A 12,361-nucleotide genomic window follows, 5' to 3' on the forward strand; every position below is an offset into this window, starting at 1 on the left:
AGATTTTACATATATTAATCATGTGCGAAATTTTATTCTTAAATCAAGAGGATATTAAATCTATAAAGTAAAAATAGTGAATCTTTTCATGAACCTATGGACTATAAAGTATTTCTCTGAAGAAAAAAATAGTTGATATTATAAGAAAAAAACCAGAAAATAAAAAATTAGCATTTAATTCAAGTAGTACAAGAAAATTAAAATACATAAGAAAAATGGAAAACATAAACAAAGAAAAGCAATTAATAAATTTATGAAACAGAAATAATATAATAAAGTAAAAATCAAGAGCTGGTTCCTTGGAAATAAAAAAGTAAATCACAGGCATATCTAAACAAAAAGTATGGCGTAAGTACTCAATGAAAGAAATAAAATTGGGAACTAACAATATATATCATTATAAAAGAACTCATAAAAGTGTTTACACAAAACAATTGAAGCTAAACAAAAATGATTTTTAAGGAAAATATATCTTATTTGTATTTGACATTGGAAGAAAGAGAAAAGGCTAAGTAAATTAATTGCCTTGAAAAGATGGAGAAAAATCTCAAAGCAGTTTTTCTTCACCACAAATGTGTGTGCACGCACACACACACATATAGACACAGTCATCAAACAAGGCATTATCACAATGGATTTCATCAAATCTTCATGGAAGTGACGATACTTATGCTTGATAAATAATTCAGAATATAGGAAAGTTTTCCAATGTATTTGATAAAGCAAGCAAAACAATTAGATGCAAATATGACAAGACATGAAAAAGAAAGCCAGAGATTAATCTCACTTACAAATAAAAATGAGTATTTAAAAAAAATATAAGGACATAGTGCCCAGCAAATTTAACAGAGTACAGATCATACAACAAAGTAAGATTTATCCAAGTAATCAAAGAAAAGTCAACTAGAGAATATAAGCAATGTAATTTTCCACAATAAGCCAAAATTTTTAAAATTATAATCTCCCTAAGTACAGAGAAAGTATTCAATAAACTTCAACATAGTTCTTAGCATCTTACACTGAAAAATGTTTATTTCTTTAAACTAGTAAGTAGGTCAAACCAAAAGACAGAAGCAACAGTATTAAATTCAGGAACAAGATAAAGATATACACTAGTACTACAAATTTCTGAAAGTACCACAGGACACAATTTAATAAAAGAAATGTACAAGATATAAAAATTAGAAAAAAGGATGCAAATCAGTTTTTGCTATTATTGTAATTATATAGATAGACCAGAAACCCATTAGAGTACTCGCTGAAGTGGTTGATTCCAGATGTAACTAATTTAACAGCTGGCCCTTTTCCTTGAACAGTGAGTTCTAAAGCCATTAGGACAGCAGCAGATGGTAGACATCTATGCCAGGAGTAGGTGGGGTGAAAGGTAAGGTATCACAGCATCCAAGACCAGAGTGTGGAGGGCATCCATGTTTTGGGGTGAGCCTGTGCAGAGTCTCAGCAACCAGATAGGGAAGGAGGGCAGTTGTGAGGTATGAGGCAGAGGGCGTGTCCCAGAGCTAAATGTCAGAATGGAGATAGATAGGATGGCAGTGAATATGGAAGATAGATTACAAACAAGAAAACTGCTCAGAAAACCAGAACCTAAAGTACAATTAAAAAAAAATGTTATTTTAAATTGAATAGGAGAAAGCTCTCTCACTTCAGAGACGGGAGCTAGAAATACAGAAAGGGAGATCAGAACGAACCTATGGTGCTACATTAGGATTAAAGAAGTCAGTGCAAACTCACAGTTTTTACTATATATAAATTGATATATAAACAAATATAAATGTGAATTTGTATTTCCCAGATCTCTCCACTGAGAGGGCCTGGGAACAATGACATCCTAAGATCAATAAACACTCAGAGCACCCAGATCTTGAGTTCTAAACACAAATTTTCATTAAAATAAACCAGGGCTCTTAGGGAAAATGGCTGATTCCAGGGATCAGACAAAGAAAATGTTTAAAGAGCCTGAAAAATCTCACTGTCAGAGCAAAGAAATGTTCAAACCAACCTGAAGTGACTCCCAGTGTCCAAACTAAATAATGTGATCAAAACATACAATAGTAACTCATTAAAACACTTTTATTAAAATAGAAAATGTAGAGTTTATATCTTTTTTATTTTTAAACCCAAATAAAAAATGGGTAATGTATTTATTTAATATTTCATGAGAAATGGAATAGTTACACACCTTAAAATACGTCTTCACACAACATATTAATTTAAAAAGAGTATATTTATAGCTGGACAGTTTTCCATGTATCACCTTAATCATTATTAAAGTGAGTATCATCAAGAGTGGGACAAACTGAGCTCATATGGCCCCTGATAAGATGGAGTGAGAACACGAAATCACTCCTGTGATATTTCTGACAAAGATGTCTACCTCAAATCTAATCATGAGGAAATATCAAGCAAATCAAATTGAAGGATATTCTACAAAATAACTGCTTTGTGGTCTCCCAATGTCAAGGTCAAGAAAGTTAAGGAAAACTGAGAAACTATTCTAGACTTAAAGAAATTGAAGAGATAAGACAGCAAAATCCTTAAGAGTCAAAGCAATCTCAAGAAAAAAGAACAAAGCTAAAAATATCACACTGATTTCAAAATATAAAGCTATTAAAACGGTATGGGCCAGGTGCAGTGGCTCATGCCTTGAGAGGCCAAGGCAGGCAGATTATGAGGTCAGGAGACTAAGGCCATCCTGGCCAACATGGTGAAACCCTGTTGTAAGATATATTGCTGAGGTAAAATGAGGAAACTGAGGCAAGTATAAAAAAGTGAGAAGCTAATTTTATTCAGCTCCCAGGTGAGCTTCAGTGGTCCAAGGAGGGGGTCTGAGAAGTCGCGCCCAGCTGTTCAGGGCGTGGGGTTTTATGGGGAGGGCAGGCAATTGATTGGCTACTGGGGAAACAAAGAGAAGGCATTTCTATTGGCTGCTGAGGAGCAGGAAGTATATGAAGTTAAAGTAGGAAGTACATGAAACTAGCTGCCATTGGTAAGTGGGTGGGACCTTGGGTACGCAGGCCTGCCAGTGGGTACGGGGCAGGCTGTTGCTGGGTGGGTATGGTGGGGCTTCTTTAAAAAACTTCTCTGCAGGGTTTTTTTTTTTGAGACGGAGTTTCGCTCTTGTTACCCAGGCTGGAGTGCAATGGCGCGATCTCAGCTCACCACAACCTCCGCCTCCTGGGTTCAGGCAATTCTCCTGCCTCAGCCTCCCGAGTAGCTGGGATTACAGGCACGCACCAATATGCCCAGCTAATTTTTTTGTATTTTTAGTAGAGACGGGGTTTCACCATGTTGACCAGGATGGTCTCGATCTCTTGACCTCGCGATTCACGCGCCTCAGCCTCCCGAAGTGCTGGGATTACAGGCGTGAGCCACCACGCCCGGCCCTCTGCAGGGTTTTTTAACAGTGGCCTGGAGGTTGGATGCATAACTTAGTGCTGAGTGTGGGCTTGGGCATGGTATGCAGAGGTGGGTGTGGGGAAGCTATGTGGGGAAGCCAGATAATGAGCTCGGGTGATGATGCAGTTATCAGGCGCAGAGAGAGATGAATGTGTCCGTTTGACTCCTGGCAAGGCAACCGGCCTTACACCCGTCTCTACTAAAAATACAAACATTAGCTGGGTGTGGTGGCACGTGCCTGTAATCCCAGCTACTCGCGAGACTGAGGCAGGAGAATCACTTGAACCAGGGAGTTGGAGGTTGCCATGAGCCAAGATCATGACACTGTATTCCAGCCTGGTGACAGATGTGACAGAGTGAGACTCTATCTCATAAAAAAGAAAAACAGAAAACAGTGTGGTACTGGCATAAAACAGAACATTGACCAGAACAACATGAAATTTTGAATTGAACTGTTTTACTATAATGGACATTATCAGAACAATCGGTCAAATTTGAATGAGGTCGAACTGTACTGTACTGTACTGTAACGGTATAGTAATTTACCAATATTAATTTTTCTGATCTTGATGGTTGTATTGTAATTATGTAACAATTTTTTTTTAAATACACACTAAAATAGGGAGATGATGGAATGTCAAATTGCTCTAGAAAAATCAGTTCCTTTAAACTGAACTTCCAACATCTGTAAGATTTAATATTTCTCATATACTGACTTTTACAGTTAGAAAAATATATCATTCATAATAGAAGATAAAATACCCAGGAATAAATTTTATTTGGTGGCATACAAGAAAACCTACAAAAAGTCAAAGTAGGAAGATTTATTTATGTATTTATTTTTTGGTAGAAAATGTCTCACTATGTTGCCAAGGCTGGTCTCAAACTCTTGGCCTCCAGGGATCCTCCCATCTCGACTTCCCAAAGTGCAGGGCTTATAGGTATGAGCCATTGAGTCTGAGAAGTAGGAAGAGTATTGCAAAGATACCAGTTATTGAGTAGGAACACTCAATGTTATAAATGTGTTAATTCTCCACAAATCAATCCTTTTTTAAAAAACAGGGTCTTGTGCTGTTGCCCAGGCTGGACTGCAATGGCATGATCGTAGCTCACTAAAACCTCAAATTTATGGGCTCAAGCGATCCTCCTGCCTCAGCTTTCCCAAAAGCACAGGCAACAAAGGTAAATGTAGTTAAATAAGATTAGATCAAACTACAAAGCTTCTGCACGGAAACGAAAATAATTAACAGAGTGAAGAGACAACCCACAGAATGGGAGAACATATTTGCAAACTATATGTATGATGAGGGGATAATATCCAAAACATACAGGGAACTCAATTCAATAACAAGAAAACACATAGTCCAATTTGAAAAATGGGCAAAGGGCCTGAACAGATATTTTTCAACGTAAGACTGATGAATGGCCAACAAAAAAATGTTTAATATCTCTAATCATCAGGGAAATACAAATTAAATCTACAGCAAGATACCACCTCACATCTGTTAACATGGTGATTATCAAAAAAATGAAAGATAACTATTAGAAAGTGGAGGAAAGGGAACCCTGGTACACTGTTGGTGAGGATGCAAATTAATAGTCATTTTGGAAAGCAGTATGAAAGTCCCTCAAAATACCGAAAATAGAATTATCATGATCCAGGAGGGAATCCCACATCTGGCTCTATAGTGACTATACAAAAATTATATAAATATGATTATACAAAATGTGATGATAATTAATAACTATTATATTAAAATAGTATAAAATTTCTTCATACTGGTATCCAGGAGAGCCTTTGTGGAGATTAAAGTAATTTAGGAAAACTCCAAAGAACTGAAATGATAAGAACAAATAAAAGAAGAGCAAAGGGAACTCCAAACACAGGAAACATGAGCTAAGGCATGACAGTATGGTAAAGATTATGGTGGTGGAATTACAGGAACATCTTTCCTGTCAGCATGAGAACTGTCCAGCTCTGTTCCTTATAGGGCAGATTAAGGCAGAGTTAACAGTATTGCTAGGCAGCATTGCTGATAACAATGATCTTGGATTGATGACTTGCATTTGGACTAGAAAGCACTATAGATAATGTACAAATACCTGATGAACAGTTATTGAAACTACCCCAAGTACTTCGGAATTTTTATAAAAGATGATGGTTTATGAGGGTTTTAAGCCAGGGCAATTCAGTACCTGCCCTATGTTACTCTCACTACCTTGAACCTGAGCTACTATGTGGGTGCGTGAGCTGCACCTAGGCATCCAAGAACTTCTTCCGCAGAAGGGGAAACCCTAACAGTGTCGTCATGGAAGGCTGTAACTTTATTCTACATATGTGTCAAGTGTGGCCATCTGAATGTTTAACTTAACCTTCGAAATCTTCCTATACTTCTAATCAGTTTTGGTAAATAGGCTTAAGGAATAACAATTAAAGTGTTTTAGCTGTAGTGGAGAGTTACATCAACGGAAGTATAGGATCTAGAACACAAGAGACAGATTTTAGCCCAATCATTAAAGATTTAAATGCTGGATTGTGGAAAACAGATTGTAATCTAAGTTTTAAAGGCGAGTAGGACCCTGACAGCTTTTGAGTGGAGAGTTAAAGTGATCAAGAAAAGTTTAATAATCCTATCAGACAAGCAAATCTAGTTCACATTATATTTGCTTGAAGGAAGACCAAAGATCACGTCCACGAAAGATGCCGGAGGACTGATCTAGTTGACTGAAGGACTGGCAACCTGGAACTAAGAACAGGACTAATTTCTGAAACAGGCTGATAAGAGCAGTAGTCTGACACTCGGGAGAGACCTAGCCTGACATCTAGTGGAGAGATGTGATTTGCAAGGCGTTGCAATTTACTTCATTTCCTGTTTCCTGCCTCAACTCCTAGGTACCATCAAGCTCACATTTAAGTTCCCATAGCTTAATTTCAAAAGGCCACTCAAATGGATTGACAAAAAGTACATCAAAATAGTTATAACAGTAGTAGGAAAAAAAGACTAAATGTTTGCTTTACAATAAAACATACATTTTTCTCTTTGGGATTAAAAAATGATTTTTATCATAAAAGACTAAGGTGAGGAAAAAAATTTTTCAATACTTCTGAATTTTAGGATAGCTATTTCCATTGGGACTATTATTGATTATATAAATATAGAAATGGACAAAAATATTCAGCCTTTTCCCTACCTTTTATTCCTTCTTAGAATTTTCATTCTTATTTAAGTTCCCTTTTTTTTTAAACTCGGTTTCTTTACACATTACACAATCCATTTCCCTTTTTTTTTCTTCACTGACAAGCCTCCCATTTTCTTACCTGCATTCCTAGGATTTGAATGGTTTAAAACTTTTAAATGGTACAATACTCACTTTTTCAAATATATACCATTAATCATTGGCTACTAAAGAAATGAAAAACTCTCCAATTACAGAAAATGCCTTTGAAGTCTTAGGAATGATGACACAGTCTTTTCACGTTTTCAGTAAATGTAAGCCACAAAATGAAAGAGAGAGAAAAAAAACACTTGCTTAAGAGTACTATCTTGTTTCTAAATTTCTTGATGTGTCTCTGGTCTTATCTTGAGTCCTTTTTTTCCAACCCGTATGTTGAAACAAATGAAAGATACCTACAAATGTTTTGTGAACCTGAAACTCTTTTAGTATTGGAAAAGCACAGAAATGATTTTTTTTTTCAAGTCAACCAGTAGTCAAAATGTAAAGCATATTTTTAAAGCCATTCTTTCTCAGAAGAATAAGCCTAACTTGTGTGAAGAAAACAGAGTATTAGCAAATTTACCCAAACAAAGGAAGCTAACTGGACCATAGACCAAATGCTGAAGGACAGCTTCTTGCCATTAAATCCAGCCTTTAATCCATTAAAGATTTTTTTAAATAAGACTTTTTTCCTTCTTTCTTTTTCTTCAGGAAATCAACTTATAATAATAATGGTTCATGTGTGTACTTAAACCAGATGCTATTTCACTTAGCTGGTAAAACTGTACACTTGGCTACCTGTAATGTTTTTAAAATAATTCTCATCCAGAATAAAAAGGGGCACAACGCTTTTGCTTTTGAGAACATTCATTCCTCCCCTAAGGTTGGCAGATTGAAAAATCCTGAGGCACAAGTCAAAGAGACCAGAAAAGAAGACTTGAAAGTTTCAAAGAAAAAAAATTAAAACATAAGCAATAAACTAGCTCAAGAAGCTTAACTATTTGAAGTGTCTGCATCTGAATTTCAGAGTCAACAAGATAGCAGTGGAGGATTTTTCAAGATGTGTGAGATGTTGCCTCCCATACATCAACAGCATCTAAGTAGCCAAATGAGCAAGAATTCAGGGCAGGAGGTAATGGGCAACCCAAAATGCTGCGGGCTTTGTTGTTGTTGTGAGTAGAGAGAGTTCATTTACACAGATGGCACTATGAGGAGCCTCTTCCACTTAACTGTGTGAACCTTAGTATGAAACCTAAGCCTTATTATCCTTAAGTGTAAACTGGAGCATGTATTAATTTTCTGTTGCTGCTTTAAAAGATGACCACTCCACTGTCTTAGTGGCTTAAGACAAAAAAAATGTATTATCTAACACTTCTGTAAATCAGAACTCTGAAGCTGATTTCACTGAGCTAAAATCACATCACCAGGACTGCATTGCTTCTGGAGGCGCTAGGGGAGAATCTATTTCTTTGCCTTTCCCTGCTTTTGGAGGCTGCCTGAATCCCTTGGTTGGTTTCCCCACTCCATACTCAAAGCCAGCAATGACCAGTCAAGTCTTCCTTACATATCATTCTGACCGACTCTCCTGCCTCCTCTTTTACTTATAAGGGCTCTCACAATTGCGGCAGGAACCCAGACCACCTAGAATATTCTCCCATCTCAGGATGAGCTGATCAGCTGCTTTAATTACATCTGCAATCTTAATTCCCCCTGACATGTAATATAATCTATTCATAAGTTTTGTGAGTTAAGGCAGGGACCTCGCTGGGATCATTATTCTGTCCACCAAAGACATAGTGTTCTTTTAAGAAATAAATAAAATTTGCCAAGTCTGGTGGCTCACGTCTGTAATTCCAGCACTTTAGGAGACTAAAACAGGCAGATCACCTGAGGTCAGGAGTTCGAGACCAGCCTGACCAACATGGAGAAACCCCATCTCTACTAAACTTACAAAATTCGCTGGGCGTGTTGGCACATGCCTGTAATCCCAGCTACTCGGAGGCTGAGGCAGGAGAATCGCTTGAACCCGGGAGGCAGAGGTTGCGGTGAACCAAGATCGTGCCATTGCACTCCTGTCTGGGCAACAAGAGCAAAACTCCATCTCAAAAAGAAGAAATAAATGAAATAACATGCTAAATGTTAACATACCACCTATAGAAAGCACTCAATTAACAATATACACATGTAAATACTTAACAGAGAAGGTAAATATGTGTCACTAAATCCAACCTAACTCAAAATACAAAGTATCAAGGATGTCTATAATGGCTGGCTTTTCCTTTTAGGTATGTAAACATGCATTCCTATTTATGTCTATTGCATTTTAAATTCATTTATATATCCTTTGTAATGCAGGTTCAGTCATTTCATAAGTTGAAAGCATTCACCACACATTGACTTCCATGAGATCATTGTTTCAGCAGTGAGACAATCAGTTTGCGAAGGGGAATTGTTGCCTTGCTACAGTTAGCAAAAAGACAGTTATTAAGGCAAGCAGGGCACATCCTCAAAGAGAAGTCGCAGACATAAAACATCAAGTGGGAACCTCTGAAGGGAACATTGGGAGCTCCACTGCTTTCCATTATGCTCTATTCAGTTCTGAGATCTAAATTGCTGCTGATTTTTCATCTTTTAATCACTTCACAGGAGTTAAGTGTCCTTGGGAGGCACTACAGAGGGTAGCACAAATCTCATCTCATTGATTCTAAATTAATTTGATCTTTTAACTCCCAGCTACTGAGTTTCCTGGGCTTTAAAAAAAAAATTATTTTACAGTGATTTCTATTTTCCTTTTCACAAATAAAACCTGAATAGAAGCTGTGTTTTTTCAGCAAAATCACATTTCATTATTATTTCTACTCAAGTAGAAGTAGAAAACTTTGACCAGATGCAAAACTGTTTTCATAATACAGATGTATAAATGGAATTAATTTGTTTAACATAAGGATTTTGTCTAACGTTGTTGAAGACATCAGTGTACCCCTTCAAGGAGTATCAAATGCCACCTGTGATACCTTTAAACCTGGAGACTATGAGCATTAATTTTTAAAAATGTATTTGGAGAAATTAACTCTCACAGGAAGGGAAAAGGATGCATGGGTTAGCTTCTTCAAATTGATACTATAATCAACACTATAAATCTACCTAATGAATAATAAAATAAGAGTTAATGCTTTATTGAAGTAGAAAAGGGTCCTGAGTATTACCTTTGTTATCCAAATATTTTTTTAAATCTTAATACTGGGACTTACACTTATTGCTACTCAGAATTATGGTGATCAAATAATAGACGTATAAATTCAATGGCCATAAGAAGTGTTTACAATCTAAAGAAAGTGTTTTGAGTTTAGATTAGTTACATGAAATAAGAAAATACTATCAACTGTATAAACTCTGAAGTATCTAGTTCTATAATTAATTCTTAAGATATTATAAGTAAAAGACTAGAAAATAAAAAAATTAAATAGGAATAAATTTTACAGCCTGAATAGTAGGAATTATCCTTTATTTCCTTGTCAAATTGAAATGAGAATTCTCCTAGAGAACATTAAGTATTAATTATCCCATTAAGGGTAGTAAGACCAACTCTGGGTAGGGGGAGAAGGTCTGCTGGAAAAAGGAACTTGATAGCTGCTGGAACATGTGACCTCTCTGGGCCTTTATTTTCTTTCATCTTTAGAAATATTTCAATGTATTTGAAGCTCTAAGAGTTCATAAAGATCCTCATTTTACAAAGAAAAAATGCTTGAGACTTAAGAGAACTGAAATGACTTCAAGTAGAACAAGCAGGATTTACACATCTATGTTCTTTCCTTTCCACAGCATTGTCAATAAGATTCCCAATGTCCCTATCAACCCCAAAATACACCAATTGCCATATCTGGGGTAAAAACCACTGAAAACAATGGTAGATGTGTGAGATCATCAAAGTATTCCCCACTCACCTGGTATACTGCGAAGTGGAGGAGGAGGCACATTGCCAATAGTTGTCATATGAGAAAAAATAGCTGCTGGAAGAGAAGACATAGGCATCTTGATGGCTCAAAGGCAGATGACCAGAGGCTGCTTGAGAGGTAAATGATCACTCTTTGCCTGCAGGCTCATAAAGCAGAACCTCAACGTCCTCTCTGATAGGTTGAATCCTACGGAATCTTCTTGTTCACAGTTCTTATCCACTGTCTGTGCATTTCCAAGAGTGGAATCTAGACCAGGAAGGACTATGCTATATTTTAGTCCAGTGGAATTCATGAGGAGGACTTTATGAGCTACAGGGAGTAGCTGGAATGAAGAAGGAAATTATAGTCCACAAGGCAGATGTGGCAGAATCAACAGCACTCATGAGTCGAGGTGAAATGAAAGCATTCACTTTCTTGGTCTTACATAGTCAGAGCCCTTTTCCTGCCTACCAAATGTTTACACTGGATATCACAGACTCTTTTTGTACCAGCAATAACAAGATAGCATATTTATACTGTTCCTTCATGGCTATGTATATAGGGTAAACCATCACTTCTAATTATCATACACCAATAAACCCACCCCTGCTTACATTTAACTATATTCTGTTAGATTATGTTACCTTTTTTAAATTATATTCTGCTACTTCACAATAATTAAGGATAGTCACAATGGCTAGGGTTTAGAATCCTACTTAACATATTTTCTGATGCTGTGTATCATCTTTCAAGGTATCATAAATATTTTAATATTTATTTTAAAAAATGTTTTCCTGGTATCATAACTGTTACAGTGATACAGACAGGAGACAGGGAAACACTGGGTAGAAGAGGGCAGTTCCCTGCTAAAGGCCCCACCCTCAAGTCTGGAGACCTGTGGCCCTAAATAGGGACGGGCATTTCTGTTTTTGCACCCAAAATGTTACCCCATCCTTTACCCATATAAACCCTGAATTGCAGGCTCCAGAAGCAGACAATGAGATGATACAAATAGAAGAATGGCAGAATGATGTGGCAAAGAAAGAGAGAAGAGGAACATCTGAACACTAAGGGAAGTTTGGCCACTAGACAGCCAAACTCCAGGGGAAGATCATTTCCCCACTCCATCCCCCTTCCAGCTCCTCATCCATCCTGCTGAGAGCCACCTCCACCAGTCAATATAACCCCTGAGTTCTTTCTTCAAGCTGATGTGTGACCCAATACATCTTGGACATTGGGCAATAATTCGGGATACAGAAAGCTGTCACACTGGCCCTCTACCCTTGCGAAAAAACAGATTCCACTGAGCTTGTTAACATCAAGCCATCCACAGAGGGCAGGGCTAAAAGGGTACACTGTAACACAGGCCCACTTGGCCTCCTGCACCCATCCACCTGTGTGCTCCCCCTCCCCTCAGGGGTTTAAGTAGCAGCAAGGACCAAGGGAGCAGGCAAACCATACCACTGTCACACATCCTGTGAGGGGAATCAGGAAACTCTCCCATTTCATCAGGTAATATACAAAACGACTGGGGCTGTCTGACACCTGAGCTGGACTAGCAGAGTGTTAACCAACCATTTCTTGATCAACTTCATCTAGATAACATTAACAACTAGAATAGAAAACATTAATTATGTTACAAAAGTAACAAATTCATTTTTCAACAGTTTCTATTAAAATATATGTGCACAATAAATTTACTCCAGGATAACTTTTCAACTGAATATATTTTCCTATTCCCAGTTTTACAAACTCCAAACTCACCCTAGTCTCAAATTTGTTGAGTCTCATCACTA

General features: G+C 37.2%; 1 protein-coding gene across 7 annotated transcripts in view; it reads right to left on the reverse strand.

Moving 5' to 3' along the window:
- Window positions 1-10,709, reverse strand: part of CNBD1 (cyclic nucleotide binding domain containing 1) — a 644,932-nt gene extending 634,223 nt beyond the window's left edge. For 4 of the 7 annotated variants that reach the window (XR_013528268.1, XM_078353605.1, XM_035276519.3 and 1 more), the window contains exon 1: window positions 10,575-10,709. Coding sequence is in view for 3 of the 7 variants with exons in the window: in XM_035276517.3 (XP_035132408.1) it covers window positions 10,575-10,662 (88 nt within the window). In the remaining 4 variants the exon portion in view is untranslated. Of the gene's footprint in view, window positions 1-8,581; window positions 8,707-10,574 lie in introns of those variants that run through there. The other 3 variants (XM_078353604.1, XM_035276518.3, XM_078353606.1) reach the window with 3 other exon arrangements.
- Between the last annotated feature and the right edge of the window lie 1,652 nt (window positions 10,710-12,361).

The sequence above is a fragment of the Callithrix jacchus genome, chromosome 16 (assembly GCF_049354715.1).
Source record: "Callithrix jacchus isolate 240 chromosome 16, calJac240_pri, whole genome shotgun sequence".
Classification (NCBI taxonomy): domain Eukaryota; kingdom Metazoa; phylum Chordata; class Mammalia; order Primates; family Cebidae; genus Callithrix; species Callithrix jacchus.